Genomic DNA, 26,421 nt, shown 5'->3' on the forward strand with positions numbered 1-26,421 from the left:
TGAGTAAAGGATTCTACCCATTCGCATAAGCCTTGTTCATTATTTTCCATACAAAAAAGCACAATTATGTTTTGAATGGATAATAATAATAATAAAGGTTCATCAAGAAAAAAAACATAATTTATGAATTTTCTATAATAATAATTTATCGTTCAAAATATTTTTTAACTTCAATTCAACAAAAAAAAAACTGTATGGGATATTGTTATTCAGCAAAAAAATTTCGTTTCTGTTTGAAGGAAGCATATGTCAGAAGAACTCGTTAATAGCGAGGATGAAAATGGAATTTGTTTAACGACTGAGATGATAGGGCCTTGTCTTAGTCACCTCCAAGCATCAAGTTTGATATATTTTGATTATTAAATATTGAATGTCTACTGATTTGATATTGATTCAAAACATTTAAAATATATTATTAAAAAAATTTTTTCGTTATGTAGATGAAGGATTGTCGCAGGCATACACTCGATTGACAATGGTTGATATGGGAATAGAAAATATTGATATAATCAGTCAATATCGGTTTTTGCGATTTATTAATTTTTCGCATAACTGCATTAAAGACGTTACTCCGTTGGGATCTCCTCTTTTGCGTAATATTGTTGCTTTGGATCTTTCTCGAAATAAAATTCAAAATCCAAAAATTGCCAAAAAGCCTTCTTTACAGATTTTAGACCTCAGTGAAAATAACATCAGCGAGCTTCAAGTTGATTCGTTTTTACATCCCTTTCTTACGACCCTGAACCTCAATGGAAATAAGATCTCTCGGCTAGTTGGATTATCTGATCCTTCAATTCCTCTAAGGTTTCTTGAAATAAGGGCAAACATACTAACAAACTGTGATGGACTAAATCCAAACATCGAAGAATTGGATATGGTTTGCTTTTTCCTAATGCTTTTTAGACTTTTAAAGCATTTCTGCGTTTCAATTATTATTGCATTTTCTCTTTTAGTCAGGAAATATGATTACTAACTTGTCAGGAATTATTGGGTGCAGCAAGCTTAAGCGCTTAATTTTAGCACATAATCCTATTAGTGATCTTTCGTCATTGCCATCTGACGGGCTTCCAATGCTTGAGGAAATTGATTTATCCAGAAATAAGATTCTCGACATGAAGCAACTACCTCTTTTAAAACGAGTAAAAGGGTTAAAAAATGTTTGGTTGAAGGGGAATCCCTTTGGAATCGGACTGGAAGATGGCTATAGAGTTGAGGTACTGTCATTTATTCCGTGGCTCGAAAAGCTTGATGGGAAGAGAGTAACGGAAGAGGAGTTGCAGATGGCTGCTGAGCGGAAAGAGCAAAGAGAAGAAGAAGAAAGACAGAAAGAAGAGGAGGAAAGATTAAGAAAAGAAGAAGAAGAGCGAATTCGTAAAGAGGAAGAAGAAAGGAAAAGAGAAGAGGAAGAGCTGAAGAGGAAGGAAGAAGCTGAACTGGAAGAGCTGAGAAAAAAAGAGGAAGAAGAAAGAAGGTTGCAAGAAGAAGAGGTTTGTTACGATAAAGGATTTTTTAACAGTTTTGTGGAAACTATTGTTTTTGTATATTGTTTTTTGTGGTCTTTAAAAATGAATTGAAGTTGTTTATTGAAAGTATTCTCAATTTGATACATTCATTTATTCTTTTTGTTATTTATCTTTTAAATATCAGGAAGAGAAAGAGAAACAAGAAAGAGAAACAGAAGAAGAAATGCCAAATCAGAATGAAGAAACAGAAAACAGCGAAGAAGAAGAAACAAGAGAAGATGGGGAGGATGAAGAAGATGAAGAAGAAGAAAACGAATACGAAGACAATGAAGAAGAAGATAGTTGAAAAGATTCTTTTAGAGTATCTCACTTCGCTAATTCTCAACCATTTCATGATTTATTTATCTCTATGGAGCTTTATTTTTGCGTTATTCCACCAATTTTCCTTCTGTTTCATAAATAATTTTAAGTTTATTCAAGTGATGCGAATGCGAAAATATTTAACAATTTATTTTTGAAAAAAAAAATACAAGGAATACATTAAAATACTTTTCTATCCAAAGACAGGGACATAAAAGGAAAGTATTATAATGAATCAAAAACTTCAGTTTACCATTAGTTGAAATGCTTGAAAATCAAGGAAATAATACCTTGAAACTCCATCCTTCTAGTCGCTCTTTGACCAGAGAAAAAAAAATGAATAAACGACTTTTAAAAAGTGAAAGTTAACCAATGAGCTGAATAAAAATAAGAAAAGATTAACTTTGCGCTTCTTCTCTTGCACCAAAATACGAAGTGACCATCCTGCAATTTAAACAATACAGCAAACGCCATCACTCAACGACAACTTTCTCTTTTTCGATTTCTTATATCCCAAAACGTAGCTAACTTGCTTTTTGTTAAGCGCATCTTTCCTATGTTTTCTAACCAAAGCAAGAGCATCTGCAGGGTCCATTCCAAATTCAATCAAAGCACAGCACACAAATTCTGGAGCACTGTATCAGCAAGTTTTAAGTAGTACGTTGTAAATGTGCAAAAATTGAAAACAGATGCAAATCGGTAATAAATGATTTGTGAAATGTTATTTTCACATTTATGTGGAAATAAACAATAGCAGTGTTTTGATAATACAAAAAATTGTAGCAATGTGAATTTCTTATAAAAATCAAAACTTTTTCGTTCAAACCGTTCAAGACCTGCCGAACAATGAACAGCAATTGTTGGCTTTGAAGCACTGTCTTTCTTTGCTGCAATTGATTCAAGTAACTCAAACCACTATTAAAAAAAGAAACAATACAACAAAACGTAAATTGTGATATTACATAAGATTTACTGAAACCTGATTAAGAAACTCTGGAGGAGGAGAATCACCATCAGGAAATGCCCAATCCTGAAAGAATTGAAAAAAAAATAGTTTTTCAAAGGATTACTCAAATGCACACATGAAACTGAACCCCATCTTTTTCAAGGTTTTCAGTTGGATACATGTCGTGCGACAATCGAACTACATGCTTTATGCTGTGCTCTGCAAGTTGACGCCCAAAGACATCAAGCAAAGTTGTCTTAGGTGTGCCAGATATGAAAAAATTCCAATATTTTGTTTCAACAAGAAACGGAGGATGCGAAAACGCTTATGTAATGATCTATTAAATCAAAAATAACTGTTATAAAAAAAAATACAACGTTAAAACGTAAAGCATAAACCTGCATGGCAAAATAACGAGGATAAATTCCAATAAATAAAAAAAATTTAAGATTTAACTCGACTTTTATGATGCAATTGAGATAAAACGGTTTTAAGGACTGGAGCATCTTTAAAAAGATTTATTCTGTTTTCTATAATGGTTAAAATAACCCATTAGCACTCATTTTTTCGAACATGTTTTTTATTCTCTTCTCTTTGATTCAAATAACAGATTCTTTTCTTATTCCTGTACAAGAAGGAAAAGAATTTTGCGTTTCAGATGATTATGCAACTGAAACACTTGTTCAAGTAAAATATAAATTTGAAGTGCACAAAAATGAAACGAATCGTCGTCCTGTGGGTGTTACAGTTTCGGTTGTTGACCCTAACGGAGCTGATATTTTACGATCCGAGCAAAAGCCAAGTGGTTTATTTTCATTTACGTCAATGGTTCCGGGGGAACATCAACTTTGCTTAGCAACTAACTCATCATTTTTGTCATCAAAAAGAACGCTTTATTTATCAATGGAAGTTAAAACAGGCTTCGGAGAATCCATTGCTGATCAAGAAGCTAACGAGGCACCTGAAGTGTTTTTAAAGCGCTTGGAATCGAAAATGCATATGATTGAAGCTGAGCAAAAATACTATCTTCAACGTCACAATGAATTAATTACAACTGAATCAAATAATGCACTGAGAATAGTTATCTTTCATATCATTCAAATTTTAATTGTCATTGGCTTCGGTTATTTGCAACTTCGCTTCTTTATTAAGTTTTTAAAACTAAGGAAAATAATCTGAACGCGTGTTAACTCACATCAAAAATTGTCTTTTCTTTCACATCTTTTTGACAAATGTCATTTTTAACAGACATAACTTTTGAAAAATAAAAGTCAAACAAATATCAGTACATTTTTCAGATTGTTTTACAAAAATCAATAAATAAATCAATTGAAATTGTCAACGAATAAATGAATATTTTTCAATTTTGTATTTTTGTAATTTTTGTCACTTTGTTAGAGTGGACAAATAATTCAGAATTTTTTGGACAAAATAAAAAAATAAAAAAAATAAAAATAAAAATTAAGCCTTTGCGACAGACTGACATTTTCCAAAATGTTCGACAAGTCGACCGACAATGCAAAAATATTTCTGTAACAATTGAATTTATTTTCATTTTTTTTATTCGTTTTTTCTTTTCATGGTATCAAAATTTTTTGATTAATAAATAGAAAAACAAACAAATCAACGATTCTCTTTTTTTTGATGGAAATGACTAATTTTTAACATTTTGCTTATATGAATTTGATTTTTCATGGTTTCGAAATTGAAAAATTATCATTAGTCCATAAAAAATAACATATTATCCTTTTTAACAAAAGATTTTGTATTTTTCATTTGTTTCAAAAATTCATTTTTTCGACAATGATCAGTCGGTCGAACAGATCAGTCGGTCGAACGGAAAAATTGATTATTTGATAGATATCATGATACAATTAACAACATATGAGGATTTTTTAAGAAGCTTGCCTTTGGAATTACAAAACAGTGCAAAATCAAAAGAAATCGTTTGAATTTAACATAATTCAAGTTTTGACAGAAACTTTTTCATTTCTTTTTTTTTCGAAAGAGTGCTGCATTAAGCAAAAAAATAGAAGAGCTGAAAAAATGTGATTGTTCATTTGTTGAGTTGGAATGTTCAAAATCAACAAATTTTGGAAAATGTTTGATTTTTTCAAGTTTTGATCAAAAATTATATCATTTCATTTGTTTTGATTATTATCCAGTTCACAGGCATCCAAATAACACTGGAGAAGATATAGGAAAAGTTCACTTTGAAATTCAAAAAAATTCAGTTTGGATAGCTTATACGCCTGTGAAAAATGATGGAACATTGAAAAAAGATGGACATATTTATTATTTGTGTCCAAACAGCAAAGAAGGAGTTAATTGTGGAGTTTCCGGAAGAAAAGGATGTGATCGAATAATTAATCATCAATGTCCCCTTATGACAAATTCATCAATCGTCAAATTTATGAAGCAGAATCATCAACTCAAACAAGCAACTTATTACTCAAACAAAAAAGAAGTTCCATTTCATTTTCAATATGATTTATTGAAAAAACAATTTTTGAGGTTAATTGGACATTGTAACTTTGCATTTTTGTCCGCTTATTCATCTGAGTTTAGCAGTTTCATTTCTTCTCTTATACAGATTTCTCAACAAAATCCATCATTTTCTCCCGAAACCATATTTCACACATTGAATTACAGAAAACTATCAGCAATAATTCATGACGAAGTGGAAGGTGCAATTAAAGAAAGGGATGCTGCAATTTTCAATTCTTCAGTCTGTATTATGATTGACAGTGGAGTTATCGCGGGCAAAAAGTACACAGCTGTTACTGTGGTTCCGTTGAATCCAGGTGCAAAGCCAATGTTTTATAAATTAGTAAAAGTGTGCTACACTTCCTTTGATTATTCGCAACTTGCAGTCAAAATTATGACTGAAATAAAAGATTTACACGGAGAAGTTCGGTGTTTTTGCACAGACGGCTTGCTTCCTCAGAAGCTTGCAATTCAGAGCCTTTCAGAAGAAACCACAACAGCAAAATCTTTGTCATTTTACAAAGGAACACCACCAATTTTTATTTATTGTTGCAACCATTTATTAAACTTAGTTGTTTCTCATTTTTTCAACAACAACGAATTCTTTCGAACACAGAAAGATGCAATTATTTCATTTACGAAACAAGCGAAGGTGATTTCCCGAAGGCAACCCTCAACACCAAAATGCCCTTCTTTCATTGAAACAAGATGGCTTTGCATTTTTGATATTTGTTTTTTTATTAGAAAACATTTTCATGATGATATTTTTTCTGAATTACAGGAATTGATTTTTTTCGAAAATGTGATCAAATGTGAACTACAATTATTTCCCTTAAGAGAACTTCAGTTACAGTTCGAAAAAGATGAAACGAAGTTAGGAGATGTTTTCCCTCTGCTGGTGAAAGCATTTGCTCGCTACTCATGGATGCAGGACCTTGAAGAATTCTCAGAAGAAAACTGGCAATCTGGTTTATGTGATTTTATAATCCTTTTGTTTAATTTTTTTTTTGCAGGCGATAGGGGAAACCTGATCTCTTTGGCCTTTTCATTGACTCCTGGAGGGAGAAATAACTATCAAATGGGTTCTTTTTCTGAGTCTTACAACCAAGAATTGAAAAGGCTGAAAGCGAAATACGAACTTGTTTTTCGTCGTGAATCATTGGATCAAACAACGAAACACTCTGAATCAGAAACAAATCAACAAAACTTGATTCAAAATACTTCTGAAAAAAGGAATCCATTTTACACATTTGAGCAATCAAAACATATGCCATCCGCTTCTGTTTCGTCTTCGTCCTTCGAATCCTTTTTCGATTCCTCCCCTTCGTCTTCATCTTTTTCTGATTCTTCATCAAGTTTGCCTTCAAATTCTTCATCGTGTTCTCCTTCAAATTCAACATCAAATTCATCTATGAACGTAGGACAAATTTCATCAAATCAAGTTATCGATTATGATCCGAGAACTTTTATCTTCGAAAAGCGAAATGACCGAAAAAAAGAATTATTTTCAAAAACCTCAAAACAAATCTTTGAGTCCAGAAGTCCAATTGATAGCGATATTTTTCCAAATAAATTGTCATTCGTTTTGCCTTCTTCTTCGTCAACATACTCATCTAACCCTTTCACAATTGATTCGTTTTATTCAGCACTTCAGTCGCTTAATCCATCACTCTATGATAACTCAAATAAAGACTCATCCATCATTCCTCCGTTAAATCAGTCTTCTTCAGCCAAAGTTTTTGAAAAAAAAGAAAGCTCATTTCCAGGATACTCTCGAATTGTTCAACTTCTTCAAATAATAAAAGAAAACTCTTCAACAAAATGTGAAGAATCTTCTTTGTAACATGAGGAGAAAACAGATGAAACAGATGAAGATGAATATGGACTATTGCAAGCCGAAAGCGATTCTGAAGAAGATGAATATACTGAAAAATCTGAGACCTCTTCGTCAACAATGAAAGAAAATGTTATTCACAACACTCGATACAAAAGGCGAAAAGAAAATGAAGATTGTTCTGAAGAAAAAGGAAAAAATGAGACGGATGATTTGGATGATGATGAAGAAAAGAAAAATGAAGAATATGAAGATGATATTGTTTTCATCGGTTCAAATGAACAAATTGAAATTGGAACTCAAAAAAATTTGGAGCAAAAAGTTAAAGAAACAAGAAACATACAAGAGAAAATTAATATGGACTGGTTCATAAGAATGAAAAGTGGATTTCATTGTTATATATCAAAAGTGTTTCTAAACCAAACAGAAAACTTCAAGGAAAAGCTAGAAGCTTTGTATTCTTCATTTCTTCTTGATTGCCATCAATCATATCTGCAAAATAATTTATTTGTGTTGTTTTCAGAAATAAGCAAATCTGGGATATTTCATTCGATATTTTCGAATGTTTGCTTCGCCTTGGTTACTTTTCCGTGTTGCGAAGCTTCTTGTGAGCGCCTCTTTTCTCGACTTCGACGTATTGTTGGAGATAGAAGACACTCTCTTTCTTTAGAAACTCTCAATAATTTACTTTTTCTTTAGCTTTTTTTTTCATTTTTGTTCAATTAACGTGCTCCTTTGTTATGAATCATATAACGATTTTAAAGAAAAAGCTAAATCTTTTATTGAAAATTTGACAATTATCACTTTTTGCTTCACATCTCCACTTGTTCATAAACAAACATTTTTTTCTGATGTTGAAGTTGAATTTATTTTTCGATATGATGCATTTTCAAACAAAAATTGTGAACATTCTCTTATTTGCTCGTTCACGAACAACATCTTTCTGCAAAAACATATGTTAACAATTTATGACGTCACACGTATGCTGACTTCCTCAACAATTTTTCCAAATATCTATCTTCCACCTTCTCTTTAGTAAAACTTTTGATCATTCCAGCAAAAAAAGTTATAATCCTTCAACTGATTGAAAAACTTCTAATTTTCTTAACTTCTCTAATAAATTATTTCAAGATGTCTCAGGTTGAACATCTCATGCGTATTCCATGAATCCGTTTTGCACGCTTCCGCTTCTATTTTGCTTTAATTTGTTATTTCCTCCAAGCTAATTGCATCTGATACAGAAAGAATTGTCATCCCTTTTGTGAAATGAACAATAAATTCTCTTTTTTGATCCTTCAAGCTCAATCTTCTTTCAGAATAATACTGTACACATGATTTCCCAATCTCTTTCATTTAACTTCTTTCAATCTTAATCATATCTGCCCTTTCTCCTTTCGTAATTTTGTCTCCAGCTATTACTGCCTCATACTCGCCAAACGGAATATCCAGTGTCAGACACTCCCACAGCATCATGCCAACGGAGAATGCCACTGATTCCTTTGTCGCTCCCATCTTCTTGTTGATCAGCAGCTCTGGTGCCTTCCACCTCAGGCACTCTTTTTTGTAATCGTCCTCATCCTCAAACGCTGATGACGGTAGAGAGTCACTTTCATCATCATTATCACTTGCAGATGTCACAACAGTCGATGAAGAGATGGATGATGAATCGGAATCATCAGAAGAACAGTCCGAGTGCATCGCAATGCAAATGATCATGTGCTCGGAGAACAATACAATGTGAGGACTCAGATTGGCAAGTGAAGAGAGTGGGTTGTCCATTTCATCAAATGAATGAAGAGCTCCGTTTGCCACCCAGAAAAGAATCTGAGCAGCTGTCTGTTCCCTCTCCTGAAGAGTCCCAATCGCCATCTCCTTTGTCTTATTCCTTCCATGAAGCAGCATGAACAGCGAATCCCTCAGATCCACAATCAGCTTCTCATGGGGAGACGAGCAGGCCATTGCATCCACCAGATTCGACATCGATGAAGTGGTTGGACACAGATCCTCCCTGCGAACAAAAGTGGATTCTGTGTCTGAAGTGTCTGTGGTTGAAGTGGATGAGATGGATGGTGATGGTGATCTCTTTCTTGTTTCCTCCTCTTCTTTTTCGTCAACCTTCTCCAATACCCAATCAGGGATCTTGTCTGAATCTCTCCCCAAAATGTATTCAGTGGAGCCGCACTCACTCAGCAAATGCTCGGATGATTCAGAATGTTCCATATTCGTATCATACACCCTCTTCTTTATCCTCTCTTCATTCTTCTTCTCTGCTTCCCTCTCGGCCCTTCTCCACTGCTCCTCTGGAGACATCTCCATCGTCACCATCTCAAATGCCTTCGGATCCTTCCTCACTGTGTCATTCACAATCTCTCTCAGATCTTTTGCTTCATTCTTTGCCTTTCTCCAACGAATTGCAACAATAACAGATACAATCAGAACGATCAAAAACAAAACAACAAATATCAGACAATCAACAACAAATAAGATTTTCCTTCTTTCCCTCCTTCAACAATCCTTTCATCTACTTTTCCAACACTTTCACTCCTGTTCTTCTTAATAACCAAATCTGTTGATGAATGAGAATCTCCTTTCCCAAACACAATCCACACACTCACTTCTGTCTCTTCTCTCACTTTCTCCAGTTCTGAACATGAAATAACTGAGTGAATCTCATTCTCTGACACAAACCCTTCTTCTTCAATCCCCTTTCTCACGAGCTCCTCTTCATCCCCGTCTTTCATGCTTATCTTCAGCGATAAGTTACACGGAAGAAGCAGCTTCCCGCGAATGCTCAAGTCCATGCTCCCACTCGCCTGTGTTGTGTTCTTCACTTCTTCCAGAACCGGGATGAAATACGATGATCCTCTTTCTGAAGCTATCCCTCCCAATTGGCATCCTTCGTCCAATATCCACAGAGATGTGTTTTTCTCGATTCCATCTCCCCCTTTCACACTCACAATATTCAACTCCCCGTTCCCTGTGCAGATCACATTCCTTCTGGCTGATGGATATCCTTCAATTGATGGATCGTTGTCCTCAAACTTGCTGTTTTCAATCTTCACGCTTCCTCCGCTCACCCACAGCCCTCCATTTTTGCTCTTCATAACCGTTGTCTCCTTCATCTCCACATTGCTGTTTTCAATGTCAATCAACGAGCCGCTCCATTCGCATAATTCTTCTTTTCCCTTGTTTCCCTCATTCACCGTCTCTGCTTCTTTCTCCTCTTTTTCTCCATCAAACACACATATCTCAATCCTCACATCCTTGGAATTCCTAATCTGCATCATGCTTCCCTTCTCCACCGAATTCACGCGTTTCCCAAACGAGCAGTTCAACTCACTCACCTCTTTCTCAGCTTCATCCACCCCAATCACACTCCCATCCAACAATAGAGTCACATTCTCAACTTTCATCTCTTTCATCTCCACTTTCGCCTTCCCTCCAACACTCACAACATCTCCCTCACATTTGATATTCGATATTCTTGTTTCAACAATTGTCACATCCGATGCTTCACAAAATGAAAGAATTGATTTTGTTGAATGAATACTCTTGAATGCTGAATCAAATATCTTCAGCTCTCCACTTTCCACATTCACAACCAAACTGTGTAGCTTCATATCCTCAGCTGTCGTTGTTGAAGATGAGAAGAATTCACATTTCTGAATTTCCATTGAACCATTCTTCACTTTCATTATGCAATTGTGAGTGGATCCAAATCCATCTTCAAACTCGAACGAGCATCTCTCCGCAGCGCTTTCATTTATAAACTCCATGATGCAATCCTTTTCATCTTGTTTCGCTATATCCAATTTCAGCATCACAATCACCTGAGACTTTTTGTAAAAATTCACATTCATATCCGCGATGGTGCATTCGCCCGAAACAACTCCTTCTCCGTCAATCAGAATCGCATTCATCACTCTTTCCTGAATGTGATCAACCGCGCAGTTGATACTGCTGCGTGGACTGCTCTGTGCCCCGCATCGTCTGCCATCACTTACTTTACCATTCACAAACACATGAATTCCATAATAATATGTTATCAACGGAATCAGATCAACATCTCCCTCACCCTCAATATCTCTCCCACAGATCGAGTTGTTCGAGTTCTGTGATTCCTGATTGTTGTTCAACGCAAACAGTGTTTCATTGATCTGATGAGCGATCGAGTGGCATCTGACAAATATATCTTTTCCTGCATGAGCCTCATTCATCATAAACAGGATGTTATCAATCTTGAATTTCAGAGGAGGATCCTGACTTTCATTTTCATAATTCGCATTTGGATTAGTCCCATCAATAAACAGCCCTCCACTACGCTCTGATTCCGTCGAGCACTTGCAAATCGAAAAAGAGCTATCATTTATTTTTCAAAAATGATTCTTAGATCTTCACCACAACTTTCATCCCTCCTTTTTCTGTGCTATAAGCACTTTTGTAACTGTTCATTGCACACTCATCAAAAATGCGTTTTATGGAATTATCAAATGAGCCCTAAGCACTTACTCCATCCTTGTTTCATTCATTCATGTGCTCGAAAATTAACGGTCATTAACTTTTAACACAGGGATTCAATTTTTTGTTTGGCTGTTTTTTTCAATATTCTGAGTTGATGAAACGCTCATTCCTTTTTCAAGCTCAATCTCATTTATCGAAATCATGCATCTCCTCCTTTTCCAACAATCTGATTAATTCGAAACAAAAATACAAATATCACAGTTCAACTCATATAAAAACCTTTCACAAATCACAATTATATTAGTCGCTTTTCAAAACTTCAATTCAATGTTGAAACAAACTTTTTGAACGCATTAAATTCTGAGTAACAAGGTTGGAAAATAACTATATTTTTTAATTGGATTTTTTGCATTCGAAAAGATTTGTTGAGTTCAAAGTCTATATATAATTCTTGCTTTTTGTTTTATTATCATCGAAATGACAAGAAACTTTATTTGAAAAGAGTTTTCAAACTTCGAAAACATTAGTTTATTTAGCAGTTAAAAAAAAATCATTTTTCTGAAATATCTTTGAAAGTTTATTTTTTTGAACACAAAAACAAAAATTAAAATATTCAACAATTTGATAGAGAGAAATATTGATTTCAAAAACGTTATTTGTGCATTCTTTATTCTCAAACTAATCTTTGAAATAATGCGGAAAATATTAAATCGAGAAATTCCAATATTACAGCGTGCTGATTTCTTGAAGTTGGAAAAAGGAAAATCTGAAGTTTAATTCATTTGTAAAATAAAGAACAAAAAGTTAATGATCAATTTATTTCGCTTTATCACTTTTTAGCCAGTTTGAAGATTCAAAAAGTTAAAATCTCACACATTTGTTTAGAATGCTTATAATTTGAAAATGCCATTCATCTGATACGAGTGTACTCAAAAATTCAGCCAGAAAGGATTATTTCTCCAACAATAAAAAGATCAATTTTGTAATTATGGTGCTTTTATACGATAAAAATGAATACTCGAAATAGGTTATTTTTATATTTTATAATTAAAAATTAATAATGACAAAAATATTAAAAAGTCACCAAAATTTCCTAATACAGTGAAAAAATCGAAAAAATGCGATCTCAACATTGCACATCATCTTCGACCGACACATAAATCAAAAAAATCTCTTGTCGCAAAGGCTAAATAAAAAAAAAAAAAAAAACACTCACACTGTATAATAAAGAGAGACATAGTATATCAGCTATGGATCCATCTGGGTGATTATTTTTGAAATCATAACTTTTTTCGGGGTGTTGATTATATGAAAATTCATTATCATTTGCTGAATAATTGTCATTTAAACATTAAAAGTTTATCATTCGTTTCAAAAGCCAAAGTTTGACTTGAAATAATTGAAGCTGCATCATTATAAATAAATCAATAACTTTTCATGGTCCATTTATGAATATTCTTTTCAAATTTTCGTACCGATATTTTTGACAGAAAAAATATGATTTCGAAAATAATCACCCATCTCGATTAGGTCAATCAATATTATCGATTTATGTGTATCTGATGGTTGTTATCATCTTGTATAATAAGTTGGAATAGGCAATGATAACAAGATGGAGATCGAGAGTTATTGCTAATATTCTTAGGGGTTTCTCATGATTAGATATTCAGTGATGTTCTATAAAGAAGGAGTTATTGATTGGTGTAATCGATGTGTATCTATAGCTGACATACCATATCTCCTAGGAGAAGAATTAGCTAAAGAATTAGCTGAAAGTGTTCAAGTTGGTGAATTAGTGGTGAAATTGTGTGAAAATTGGTGTTTTCGTTGATGAAATACATGTGTTGAACATGTGTTGAATGTGTTGATGTTACCGTTGGTGAAATCATCGGTATTATCGTTTGTGAAATCGTAAATAAAAATAATTGATTTTGTTTTTTGTTTTATAGTAAATGGGTCGGAAGAAGATATACGCAACTGTGGAAGAAGCGAAAGCGGCTCAACAGAAACAAATTAAACAGTTTCAGGAAAAACGTAAAGAAGAAACTAAGTGTTACAACGAACATGTATCTGAAAAACAGAAGAAGTTGATTAAGATATTGAGGAGAAAGCTTATCGAAAGTGATGAGCTGTTAGATGAGTTGATGGAAAAAGTTAATGGGTAAGTTGAATGTGTTTATTTTTGGTTGATTTCGCAGTGAATTGTTTTGCCTGGACAGGTTAAGGTGGACAGGTGATGTGAGCGATGCTGCGGCGTGGAAATATTGGGTGAAATCTCCGTGCTGGAGAGAGGACAGGTGGACAGGACTGGACAGGATAAATTATATTCTCCAAAATATGTGGACAAACGGGCAAACTGAGTAAAGTGGGCAAAATACATTTAATGTGAAAATTAACTGTTTCCCGTCAAAGTTCGACATCAACCTCGACGTCATCTTCCCCGTAAATGCACGTTTCAAAAATAAATCTGTTTCAAAAAATTTTTGTTATTTTTAATTTTTATAAAATTGGCAACCATGAGCAAAAGTGTAACCGAAATTATCAGTAACAACATCAAAACTGTTCAACTACTTATTAGCATGGATGAAAAAACATTGATTGAAAGAATTGATTCTTTCGTAGAAGATATATACAATTATCAAAAGCATGATGGAGGTAGTGTCTCTGTTTTTACTGGAAGAGCAGTATTGGTGAACAAAGTGCCAAATTTAACTGTTATAAACATTGACATTAACAAATCGTTAGACGACGAGTCCAAACAATCTGTTAGATCAAAGACGTTAAATAAACTGGACGAAGACGACGTTGTTGTTCAAACAGCTTCATGGGGATTACACATTTATGCAAATACCGATGAATTTTCGCCAACTCCAACGGAATGATTAAATGTTTCACTTGCGATGAATTTGATGTAGATATCATGACATCGTTGGATGAGAGCAAACGATCATTAATATTATGACCAAACAGTAAAGTGCGTAAGGATCATTGATCAAAAACAAATGTTTATCAGCTTGTAAGAGGTTCGTTTGACTCAGCAATAACCATCGTTCTTAAACCCGGTTCTTTTTCTAATACCAGGACTAAACAAAAATCTTTCACATTTTAATTTCTCAATCATTCCTGAAATTTGTTCATCTAATTTCAAATAATCGTTCTCAAAATTCAAACATTTGGATTTCATTGTATTTTTTAATCTAATGTCAATGATTGCCAAAAATTGAAGAAACAACGAAATATTTCAGAAAAGACAAACAACTATATTGCAAATTGTGAAACATGAAGATATATTCTGAAACAGATAATATGGAATTTATTTATGCTGAAACAAATTTGATCGAATGAATTTCATTTCCTTTTTTGAAATTTCATTATTTAAGTCGAAAGATCAAAACCATTAAAATGACAAACCATTGCGAACTTTCTGCGTCAGACCTTCAAAAAAAATTGGTATGTGCTGAAATTAGGAAATTGGACAGCATTTCAAAGAAAATTTTTGATATCAAAAAGAATAATGTTGTGTCACCTCGTGTGGCAACAGGATCTGGCATTATTTCGAAAGGTTCTTTGTATCGAGGAGTGAATGCCCAAAAGAATAATAGAGAAGTGGGAATCAATGGAAGACCTTCCATTATTACAGACTCAATGATTGAAACAATAGAAAATAAAAACACTTGTTATGCTGTCAGAAGGGAAGGTTGTTCGAGTAAAAGATATCTTCAAAATGGTCTGAAATGCAATTTTCTTATTTCTTTTAATTTTTTTTTATTATTTAGATGAAAGATTATTATGAAGAAAACTCTAAGGAAAAAACAAAAATAAAATTTCCATGGATTTCAGCTGCATATTATATGATCGATCATAACAAAATTCTTAAATCTGCATTATCCAAACCGATGGAACGATCCAAAATGTTGGCACATTCACCAGATGGTATCCGTAAATGGTTTGATCAATTCAAAAATGTTTTGGATACATTCAATATAGGTGAAAACGGTATTTTTAATTTCGATGAAACATCTTTGAGATGTGGAGAAAGCTCATGCAAGCTGTGCGTGTGTTTAAAATATCAAATACCTCCGTCACATCCAATTCCCAACAAAACAACAAATTCGATTCTTTGTGTTTGCGTTTGTGCTGATGGATCGTCTTTGCCTTCTTTTCTTCTGTATTCCAGTCGAAAGCTTCCAATAGAATTTCGAACCCTAACGTCATTCAACATACGTTTTATCTAATCATCTTCAGGATGGATAAATTCATCAATCTTTGAAACTATCATGATTTCTCATTGGATTCCTTCGATTAAAACAAAAATGAAACTCTTGAATATACCAAAGGCTGTTTTCCTACTTGATAACCATCCTTCTCACATCAATGAAAAAGTTGAGAAATGCGCAGATGAACAAGGAATAATTATGATGAGATTTCCTCCAAATCTCACTCATCTTCTTCAGCCATGCGACAGCAGCATATTTGCAAGATTTGAAAAGACATTTAATGACAATTTCAACCCACCGCAACCACATTCTTCCTCTTCATTTCTAAGTGAATTAGCAAAAGTTCTTCCTGAAGCACTCACTTCTTCGACATCTCCATCAATAATAAAAAGCGAGTTTCAGAAAACTGGTATTTGGCCTGTGATGGAAGCACCTATTCTGTCAAGAGTTTCTGGTTCACCAGTTTCGCAAAGAACAGAGAAAAAATCATACTGGGACTCGGAGTTGTATGGAAAATTTTCTCCCACAAACAAGAGGATAAAAACAAGAAGCAGTCATATGCATAGCAGTGACATGAAGCCAGCAGAAGGTGAGAAAATATCTATTTCAAATTTTCCAGACAAAAAGGATGACAGCATTCCTGTGAAAATTCGCACGAAAAAAGTGAAGCAGTCCAGAAATCGGCATAGGTGTAAATTGAACCACTTTCAGTTTGTATTTTTTCAGAATTTGAATATTAATGCGTTATTCAACATAATTTAACTAAGCGATTCAAGGATGGAAAATTCGTAATTCGTTCAAAATTTTACTTTCAAAAATATAAAATTTTGACACCCATAATTTTTTAATTTTGATCACATTTTATTAAAATATCAATTTCTTGCTTTGCAAAGTTCAAATGAATTTATCGACTCAATGAAAAAAAAAAGAAATATAGTGCTTAATGTTTGTTTTGATGAATATTTACATATATTCCTTTTTATGTTGCTTATTTATATAAATTCAATAAATTCAGGATGCTTCCGTTTTGGAAAATTAAAGTGTAATGCTTCAATAACGCCTCCGAAGCAATAGCGGAAGAAAACATATGAAATGGATAATGATAATTTTTAATTGATTATTAACTTTTTTTAATGCTATTTTTGCTTCTTTTTTGGTTAAATTGAATTTGAAGATGAAAGCGTTGTGCAGCACTTGAAATGGATGATATTGGGGGAGAGTTATTTGGAAAGAGGCAAATAGTGGATGAGTGGAGTGAAGGGTAATGAAAAATTTTGGAGGTATTTCATTATTGTTGCTTTATTTTCTTCATTTATCATTTTATATTTGTATTTTTTTTGATTTCATTGATGTGTGATGCGATCAGGCGTTGTCAGAGGTGTTGGGTGAGCATTAAACATGGGACATGGAAGCACTGCTTATCACATGAACATTCCTTGAAAAAACTGGGAGAAAACAGCAGCAGAAGATTGTTCGGTAGAATGAGGGAACAGAAAAAATCGAAGAGAATGGAAAAAGAAGTTTTTGTGAATTTCTTTTGCAAAAATCTTTTCGGAATCAGAAAAATAGGCAGGAAAATGGATGCAGCCACATAATGATATTTTGTGAAGCTTTGCAAAGAGGCGTGGGGAATGTGAGAAGGAAAAGGAAGAATTTTTGTAAGTGAATTGCACTGCTCCTCTATTTGCCGATTTTTCTCTTCACCTTCTATTCCTTTTGTATCCCTCTCTCATTTGACATTTTTCAACGTCTCAACAGCAAATGACTCATGTTCGCCTTCAACCACTTCCTCGTCCCAAACAAATTGTTTGATAAATAGTTGCTCATTTTCGTCAGTTTGTGATGTGTGTGATGGTGGGATTGTTCATTCCCTCAACAACCCCTATGCCTCTCTGACCGCTTCAAACACCTCGTTTGTTGAGTGTTGTCGGACAAAAAAAATGAAATATGAAGGAGCTGCAGAGGCACCATTGAAACCAGACAGACAGAACGAAACATTCAATGGAGCAAATTCTTTCACATGGTGCGAGTGGAGTGGCTCGAGGACAACAGGAGAAAGTGACTCGTGCGCTGAGGAGCGTCAAGCGGAGGGGCCATTTGCGTGTACAGTCAATCGTCGGCCGCTGTTTAAGTTTCGCATTGTGCATTCAATGAATGTGTTGCGCATTGGTGCGGTGGAGGTATTAGTTGCTACAATATCAAGTCTGTTGAGATTGTGAACAACACCTTCGATTCGTGTACTGCACAAAATTATTTGGGAGGAGGGGCATTCGTTTATACGATTTCAACATGTGTTCGGATCAGCGGATGTGAATTCCAGAAATGCAAAGCCGTTTATGATGGAGGAGGACTTTTTCTCGAAAATTTTCAGGTTTCGGGAACAGATTGTATTCCGACAGAAAATGAGGAAGGGGGAAGTGCGAGTGTGTTTGACTGCGATTTCACTTCATGTTCACTTACAAGCACTGGAGGTGGAGGCATGTATTGTAGAACTGTTCCTGTCACATTCAAAATGAGGAGCATTCAGTTTATTTCATGTTCAGCATCTGCACTTGGAGGAGGATTGTTCTTTTCTTCATGGAAAGAAGTATTGCCATTTGACAAACTGTATTTCTTTTTCCTTTTCTTTCATAACTGCAGTTGTTCCAGTGAACCGTCTTATGGAGATGACATCCATTTCAAGAACAGACACAACCTATGTTTGTCTTCTTATTGTCCGTTCAAAGAATGTTTCACAACAAATGAAAAAGACAAGAGAGTGTACCATGCATATGATTATTCAGATTCAAAAAAAAGTTGATCGTATTATCACACAGAAAAAAAGGGTTGGCTGAAAAAAGGGGTTCTCAATCGGTTTGTTGCAGTGAGTGGAGGAAACACAGAAGAGTTATGTGGATTAGATGAGTCAAGTGCATGCAGAACCATTTGTGTTGCAGTTGAAAAGAGCAAGATCCAGGTGAGCCCGTCAGTCACGCTGATGAACGCGAATCACACAAGCGAGGCAACAACAAGTGAGATTGGGTCAAAGAAGATTTCAGTTGTTGGGACAAGAAAAGATAAGAGTTCGATTGGAACAGGAGTACTTTCTTTTCCATCATCAACTGGACAGCTGTTCAGTGTGACAAGAGGGCAGTTGGAGGTGTAGTATGTAGGGATCGATCACAATTCGCAAGAAATCTATTGCGGAGTGTGTTTGTGATGCCAACTGATGTTGAAATATTTTTGTTTGCAAAAATAAGGGTTAATCCTAAGTCTGAATGAGAATCCAATATTGGAATTGTCATTAGAACCTACTCCGCCACAGCTTCCAATAATAACTATTGAAAAAGAATTCGATTCAACTGCAGCCCAACAAATCACATTCCACATATATGTGGAACGTCATTCCTGATCCAGGCAAAAACCATTTTTTGAACCGGCTTTGTTATTTTTTACCAATTATTAGAATGCGCTATTTGCACATTGCTATTATTTTATCTTTTATTTTTAAATACTTTAAAAATTATGAACAATTTAATTTATTGTTTTTTATTCCAGCGAGCTTTAACAAATTTGCACTCATTTTATATATAAGTGCGTTGGCCAAAATGAGCAGCTTAGCAATGCAAAAATAAAACATGTGTGCATTGTTTAAATTGCGTATGATGTGAACACCAAGCGAAAAACAGAAAAAAAGAATTTTGTGCATACAACAACGAACCTCAAATGGCATTGAACGAAAAAGAATATGAAAAAAAAGAAATTAACGATTTGAATGAAAAAAAAGGAAAATCGAGAAACTATGTTTGAAATTCCTTTGTATGAAGTTAAGATTTTTTGAAAAAAACATACTAAGATATCCCTCTCCATCCCCAACATAGCATTTTTAATTAGTCTCTTTGTTTTGCCTCCACTCTTCTCTTCATTCTTCTCGTTCTTCCACTCGATGATCTCCGTAACCCTCAATGTTCATCATTTGTTTTCTTTCCCTCTTTTTTCCAAAAGCCAACTTTCCCCGTCTCAACTTGAACGCGCTGTCAACTTCAGCATCTGCTCCATATAAAATGAGCATTTCCATTAGATCGTCTTCTTATATCACTTGAATTGAAAAATCTCATCCCTGCTTTAATTTCACTTCTTCCTTTCCTCTCGTCTTTCTCTTTCTTAACTTCTATTTGCATTTTTTGCTGTTGCTGCTCGGAAAATCACAACCTTACAACCATCATCTTCAAAATGAACATATCTGCGATACAAATAATATAGTTGAACGTCGAAATATCTCTCATAAATATAAAACAATCTATATAATTTGTACATCGAAAAATCTTCACTTTTTCATGCCAATTCATTTCTTTCTTTCATCTTTTCCTTTTTCATCCAACGCTTCAGAAAACCTTGTTCGATAATGAAGTTCTAATGTACTTTGACGATTGTGTTTAATTCTCCTCGCCTTCTCATCCCTTCTGTAAGCCCAAGCTCCACTGCATATCCCAACCTCAGTCAAACAGCTTTTCAACCTTTCATCAAGTGTGAAAGTTTCTTCAAAGTTTTCCTCCTTCAAGTCATTTCTTCTTCTTTGTCTTCGCCTCTCATTCTTTTGTCCTTTCTGATCAATCCATTTCTCTCATCAAACTCCAATGAATTAATATCATTCAGCTTCTTCATATTCTCTCCATAAATGTATTTTCGGTGCACGCTCTCTTCTTTCTCTAAAAACTTTTCTTTCTCGAAGCTTGCGTTTTATAAAATTTTCAGACGCATCTGAGATTCATCATTGTAAAAAGGCAAGATAGAAAATATTCCAACAATTATCTTATTAATATCAATAACAATAATATTTATATATACCTACATTTTTAAATATTGTTGCATCTGTTACTGCATCGTTTGTAACATCTGCAATTATGTGTCCATTTGTGTTTAGTCAAAACATTGAATTAGAAATGAATAACAACAAATATTATAATATAGGTGGAAATTCAATCATCCCAACAATAATAGCATTGATTGCGATTAATTTATCGAATTACAAAGTTTCCTCGAATTTTGTGAAGCAAGAAATTGATATTTTAATAAAATGTGATCAAAATTAAAAAATTATGGGTGTCAAAATTTTATATTTTTGAAAGTAAAATTTTGAACGAATTACGAATTTTCCATCCTTGAATCGCTTAGTTAAATTATGTTGAATAACGCATTAATATTCAAATTCTGAAAAAATACAAACTGAAAGTGGTACAATTTACACCTATTCTCAGAAATCAATTAAGGAAATTGCTGAGCAACATTAATGAGCCAAATGAGAAGAGTTTGAATTATGTGAAAACATTAAACAAGTATGAATTGAGAGAAAGAAAAGTTATGAAAAAGCGACTTTTAATTTCGTACGATGATGATGCAAACTTTGCGAAGAATTTTAGTAATATTTTGATTTTTATTGTTCTTTCCAATTCAATTAACTTCTTGAAAAAGTGTGTGTGTTTTGTCTTTTTCGTGAATAGATAAAAAGATTGTTATTAATTTGGATGTTTTGATTTTAATTCAAAAAAGATAATTAAAATTCACTTTAAACTTAAAGAAAATTCGTGTGAATAATTAAAGAAGAATATTCCCTAGTTTTAGAAAAAGTACCGGGTTTTAGAACGATGGAACACGAAATGTTAATGAAATATTAAACGATCTCTCATTGAAACTGTATTCAAAAAACATCTGATGAAATAGATAATATTGTAAAATTAGATAACGACAATGACAATATCAGTGACGAATTAGCTAATGTTTTAGTCAATAGATTGGAGTGTTTTGTCATACATAACAATGCGGGAAATATGCCAATCAACAGAGAAGTCACGTTTTTCACACTGTTTCAGGCAATTAATTAATTACCGAATGAGTATATAGAATTAGCTTACGACAGAGTACAAAACAGTGACAATTTAACTGCTAACGCACGTAATAACTATTATGTGGCAAAACAACGATACAGATGTTTGAGAACATTGCCATTTGTATTAGTTAAGATGTACAAAATATGGAATAATGACTTTTTCACAAACGAGATATTACCGTAACTGAGAAACGACAGCAATATCGTTAAACCATTAGATATGTCTGATTCGTTTTCCATGACAGACATTCGAAGAAAAGCTGAGACAAAACAATATAAAAACACCGATGATGTTATAAGTGAATTGTCAAGAGTTATCAGATTTATTGAAACAGGTGCGATGTATATACAAAAAAATTTCTATATATTCGATAAAAGTTGGTGTATAACGTTTGTTACAGACACAATTATGACACTTTATTAAAAGATGACAAAACTGTGGAAAACTGAACATAAAACAACAACAGCATATGACATTCAACTGTCTTGTTTGTCGAAACAAACCTTGCATGGTGCTATGTTTAACGCAAAAGATACAGCTAATGTGGTTCTTTATTTTTGATATCATAAAAAAAGATTAATAATCGGAAAAAAAAAACAAAATTATGGGCTGTTGTGATCAATCAGTTTTTTGATAAGGATAAATTGTTTTTCGAAAATATACAAAAATATCAACAAAATATCCTTTTTGCATTAATTTAAAGAAAGATATTTTTTACCTGAACATTTTTGAATGATTCATTTTTTAAAAAAAAAACAATAAAATATTTTTTTAAAATAAGAATGGTTTTCAAATTTTTTTATCATTAAATGTTTTTCAAAAGATGTTTATTAATGAACAAAATATGACATTATTTATTTATTGATTTATTTTTTCTTCGTTCAGAGATATATATTTTTTAAGTTAAAAAATGTTTTTCAATTCAAAATCAATTTTTCTTTCATATTAGATTTCTTTGGAGGAAATATTTTTTTGAAAATAACTTATAACCTTTTATTGTTGTTAACCAACGAATAAATAAATAATAAACAATTATTCACAGAGTTGAATTTATTTTTAATTTTGAATTATCATTTATTCAAAATAAGAGTCTTTAAATAAATATTCTAACAATGGTTTATTATCATTATTTAAAAAAAAAAGAAAGAAAATTAATTGAAAATAAAAATTTGTTTTTTTGCAATTAAGAAAATTCTCAAAAATAAATATCAAAAACAAAAATAATAAGAATTATGATTTTTCAACTTTTTCGATAAAACAAATGGAAGGATACCAATTTTTTGAAAAAAGGTGATTCCAATAATCATTCCGTTTTTCAGGAATAATTTCTGAAACAACATGATCATTACACTCAATAAACTTTTAAATTGAACTTGGTTTCGAAACATCTTCTTTCACAATGGCCAAAAAATGCCCTTGCTTATAAAAAACACTTGAATGAATAATACATCCAACAAATTCATAAACAACAACATCATCCACAGAACCAGAAGTTAATAATGAATCTTCAGAAAAAGCCTTTGGATCAAATATTCCTAAATCCTCAGGCCGTAACCCTGAATCAACAAAATGAATAGAAAGAGGAGGAGCAATTGCAGTGAAAAAATCATCAACGTTGAACAAAAAACTTAACACTTTTGGAAAATTCAAAAAACGAACATATTTCAAAAATTGTCTATCTCTGTGACATGTTACACACTCTCCTTCTCTCTTTTCAACTAAAACAGAACTGCAAGTCAATAGATTTTGAAGACCAGAAACAACATCTGATCCCCTAATTGTCACAAAAAACTGATCATTCCTTTTTGAAAAAGAGTAATCATTACAATGAACACGCATTAAAACATTTTATTAAATGATAGCAAACATATCATTTATTTCATTACAGTTTTTTGAAAGAACTTTGAGAAGTCTTTTAAAAACAACAAATAGTTCTTTTGGCTGATTCTTCCCTCCAAGATAAGTGTCGTAAAATTTATTTATTTGTCCTCCATCCCACACATTAAAATTAAACGAAGAGATTCGAAGAAGATGAAACAGCTGCTTGAATGTTTTTTGCATGCTGTTCATTGAAGAAATTTCTTCTAATTCAAGATTCAGAGAAGCCATGCATTGACAAATGGCAGAAAGAGAGCACACACTGCCATTGCTTTTCAAGCCTCTTTGAGAAGAAAGAAGAATTGAAACGCACGATTTTGAATTTACTTTTGCAGATAATGAAGAAAAAGATGATAATGAAGAATATTGCTTTTTTGTTTGTTTTGTAATTTTGGAAGAAAAAGTCGAATGTTTTTTGCATTCCTTTGCTTCTTTTTTATTTATGTGAAATGAAGAAGTAGCTTCAAAAGAAATACGAAAATCATTGATATGATGTGAAAATGAAAAAGAATCATTTTCTTCACTTTCTTTGATAATGTTTGTCGTAATTTGAGCAGAAGGTTGTTGCTGTTGCTGTTGCTGTTGAGTCTGGAAATTCTGCATTGATGTGATAGTTGAAGGAGTAAAAGAAGAAGAAGAAGAAGAAGAAATAGAAGAAGAAGAAATTGAAAAATCAGATTGATTGGATGATGCAACCTGTGTTTTTTGAGCAGTCTCAGAGTGATTTGCCAAAGATGTCTGTGTTTCAGTTGGAAATGAATTCGTCGTTGAAGTCTGAGACGAACTAGGCAATGGGAATGAAGCATATGAAGCACTTGCATTGGAAAGCGAAGGTTGCAATTGCAATACATCTGAAGGAGCAGATGCAGAAGATGGAGAATATGTTGAAGATGTTGAAGACGCAAAAGAAAACGAAGACGAAAAAGAAGAAGAAGAGGAAGAAGAGGAAGAAAAATTAGAGGAAGAAGGAGAAGCCTACTGTGCATGCACAGCATTCTGCCCAAAGGCAATCCTTTTCGGCGCATTCAGATGCTTGAAGAGAGAGGGAGACAGAAACGAGTGAGACTCCGGTTTCGCGTGGCCTTGCGGCACAGGCAGTAGCGAGGCAGAGGGAGGCTTCACGAGCGAAGAGCACACTGGCGGCGGAGGGGTCGGCGTGGACTGCTTGGGCAACGGGGTCTTCGGGCCGTTGGGAATTACACGAAAGCACAGGCTAGCCAGAACCTTCGGAGGCTTCGGGGCTGCATCTGCTGGAGGAGGAGGAGGCGGAACATCATCGTCATCATCATCATCGACATCGTCGTTATCATTCTCATTCTCGTTCTTGTTGGAAAAAGGCAGAGATTCGTCGAATTCTTCGTCTGTTGGTGGAGGCTGAGGCACAAAACTGAATGGCCTGCTTTCATTCTCTGGAAATATTGTGCTTTCTGCTAAATTCGCCATCGAAGGCGAATGAACTGTTGTTGTTGTGAAGTTTGAACCATCTGCTACCTTGACATTTACATAAACTGGCTGACTAACAACAATCGGTGGACTCTGCTGAATAACATCAGACGCAGCACGAGGGGCGTTCTGAATGGACGATTTAGAAACAAGATGTTCTTTCAAGGGAAAATATTGCTTTAGAGGCTTGGGCTGAGTCTGAGTCTGAGGATGAAATTGAGGTTGAAATTGGGGTTGTGATTGAAAAACAGAAATATTCAAATGTCGGAATTGGAGAGGAAGCAACTCAGGGCGTATTGTCTTTGGCGAATTGCTCATCGCGTTTGACTGATATAAAGAAGCTGAAGTTGAAGTATTCTGAAAATCAACGAGTGGCTGGCTCGAATCCAATCTGTCGACTCCTGAGAATGTCACAAATGATCTTTGTGTGAGAGAACTCAGCTTCGGATGCTCTGTAATCTCAATCACCGGCTGCATTGCTCCAAGCCTGGTTGTTTTCGATTTGTGAAGCGCTTCTTTTCCTAAATCGCTCTCTTTTTCGCTGTTCCAAATGGTTTTTGGGGTGTCTTACGCTGAGGTGTTGGCTCAAACGAATTTAGTGTGTGGATTGAATAATCAATCGGATTATTTTGTGTCATTTGTGAAGATGAAACAGATTGTTGAGACGGAGCTACCAGAAGCGGAGGAGGTGATGACGATAACGGTGAAAAAGAAGAAAAAGAAGAAAAAGAAAAAGAAAAAGAAAAAGAAAAAGAAAAAGAAAAAGAAAAAGAAAAAGAAAAAGAAGAAGAAGAAGAAGAAGAAGAAGAAGAAGAAGAAGAAGAAGAAGAAGAAGAAGAAGAAGAAGAAGAAGAAGAAGAAGAAGAAGAAGAAGAAGAAGAAGAAGAATAAGAAGAAGAAGAAGAATAAGAAGAAGAAGAAGAAGAAGAAGAAGAAGAAGAAGAAGAAGAAGAATAAGAAGAAGAAGAAGAAGAAGAAGAAGAAGATGATGATGATGATGAAAATGATAATATTTCAAACATGTCATTAATCGCTTCATCCTCTGTTTCATAAAAGCCAAATTCATTATCTGATTCCTCACTTAATTCATCCATTTCACTTGAAGATGAATGAATTTGTGTATCACATTTTGATTCAAATAAATTTTCATTGATGGTTCAAATAATTTGTGATATATCTCCCAGTTTTTGATTGTGATCATTTTCACAATCCTCTTCGGCTTTTTTAATTAAATGTTAAGCCACATCCTAACAATTTTCAACATCGTTTGACGGTTCGTCGTCAAGGTTCCTGAAAGCTTGTGCTTGCTGTTCGCTGTCCAATGGAGTATACATGCTTGTTGTTGCATCAAAACCAGAGTAACGAATGCCCGAGCCCTTGCCTGAAGATGAAATCAAAGAAGATAAAGGATTTGCAGAAAGCGAATTATCGGATAAATTCATATTCTTTCTTCGTCCTTCATTCA

At 33.8% G+C, this 26,421-nt stretch overlaps 8 protein-coding genes across 8 annotated transcripts; 4 read left to right on the forward strand and 4 right to left on the reverse strand.

The window, feature by feature from the left end:
- Positions 1–246: 246 nt before the first annotated feature.
- Positions 247–1,943, forward strand: MONOS_9685 (putative axonemal leucine-rich repeat protein; the record flags this gene model as incomplete). Its single annotated transcript, XM_067880207.1, has 4 exons — positions 247–340; positions 441–877; positions 954–1,487; positions 1,648–1,943. 4 exons carry the CDS (start codon positions 247–249, stop codon positions 1,807–1,809), a joined length of 1,227 nt encoding a protein of 408 aa, XP_067734698.1. The 3' UTR covers positions 1,810–1,943.
- A 117-nt stretch (positions 1,944–2,060) lies between these two features.
- On the reverse strand, positions 2,061–3,304 carry MONOS_9686 (putative protein tyrosine phosphatase type IVA protein 1). The gene is made up of 5 exons (XM_067880208.1): positions 3,168–3,304; positions 2,906–3,106; positions 2,803–2,853; positions 2,650–2,738; positions 2,061–2,458 (listed from the first exon to the last, which is right to left on the reverse strand). The coding sequence occupies exons 2-5, from the start codon at positions 2,948–2,950 to the stop codon at positions 2,275–2,277; spliced, it is 369 nt and encodes a 122-aa protein (XP_067734699.1). The 5' UTR covers positions 2,951–3,106; positions 3,168–3,304; the 3' UTR covers positions 2,061–2,274.
- Positions 3,305–3,320: 16 nt separating this feature from the next.
- On the forward strand, positions 3,321–4,056 carry MONOS_18543 (putative p24 family protein alpha). Its single transcript, XM_067871572.1, has one exon. The coding sequence runs from the start codon at positions 3,343–3,345 to the stop codon at positions 3,946–3,948; it is 606 nt and encodes a 201-aa protein (XP_067734700.1). The 5' UTR covers positions 3,321–3,342; the 3' UTR covers positions 3,949–4,056.
- A 4,387-nt stretch (positions 4,057–8,443) lies between these two features.
- MONOS_9687 (uncharacterized protein) lies at positions 8,444–11,940 on the reverse strand (the record flags this gene model as incomplete). The annotated part of the gene is made up of 2 exons (XM_067880209.1): positions 9,559–11,940; positions 8,444–9,487 (listed from the first exon to the last, which is right to left on the reverse strand). Exons 1-2 carry the CDS (start codon positions 11,308–11,310, stop codon positions 8,444–8,446), a joined length of 2,796 nt encoding a protein of 931 aa, XP_067734701.1. The 5' UTR covers positions 11,311–11,940.
- A 3,924-nt stretch (positions 11,941–15,864) lies between these two features.
- Positions 15,865–16,807, forward strand: MONOS_9688 (uncharacterized protein; the record flags this gene model as incomplete). The annotated part of the gene is made up of 3 exons (XM_067880210.1): positions 15,865–16,457; positions 16,662–16,713; positions 16,784–16,807. 3 exons carry the CDS (start codon positions 15,865–15,867, stop codon positions 16,805–16,807), a joined length of 669 nt encoding a protein of 222 aa, XP_067734702.1.
- Positions 16,808–17,708: 901 nt separating this feature from the next.
- On the forward strand, positions 17,709–19,286 carry MONOS_9689 (uncharacterized protein; the record flags this gene model as incomplete). Its single annotated transcript, XM_067880211.1, has 4 exons — positions 17,709–17,948; positions 17,972–18,375; positions 18,409–18,526; positions 18,593–19,286. The coding sequence occupies 4 exons, from the start codon at positions 17,709–17,711 to the stop codon at positions 18,911–18,913; spliced, it is 1,083 nt and encodes a 360-aa protein (XP_067734703.1). The 3' UTR covers positions 18,914–19,286.
- A 5,202-nt stretch (positions 19,287–24,488) lies between these two features.
- On the reverse strand, positions 24,489–25,433 carry MONOS_9690 (uncharacterized protein; the record flags this gene model as incomplete). The annotated part of the gene is made up of 1 exon (XM_067880213.1): positions 24,489–25,433. One exon carries the CDS (start codon positions 25,431–25,433, stop codon positions 24,489–24,491), a length of 945 nt encoding a protein of 314 aa, XP_067734704.1.
- A 770-nt stretch (positions 25,434–26,203) lies between these two features.
- MONOS_9691 (uncharacterized protein) lies at positions 26,204–26,398 on the reverse strand (the record flags this gene model as incomplete). The annotated part of the gene is made up of 1 exon (XM_067880214.1): positions 26,204–26,398. The coding sequence occupies one exon, from the start codon at positions 26,396–26,398 to the stop codon at positions 26,204–26,206; it is 195 nt and encodes a 64-aa protein (XP_067734705.1).
- Between the last annotated feature and the right edge of the window lie 23 nt (positions 26,399–26,421).

This window comes from Monocercomonoides exilis (genome assembly GCF_001643675.1).
Source record: "Monocercomonoides exilis strain PA203 chromosome Unknown scaffold4-2303458, whole genome shotgun sequence".
Lineage (NCBI taxonomy): Eukaryota > Preaxostyla > Oxymonadida > Polymastigidae > Monocercomonoides > Monocercomonoides exilis.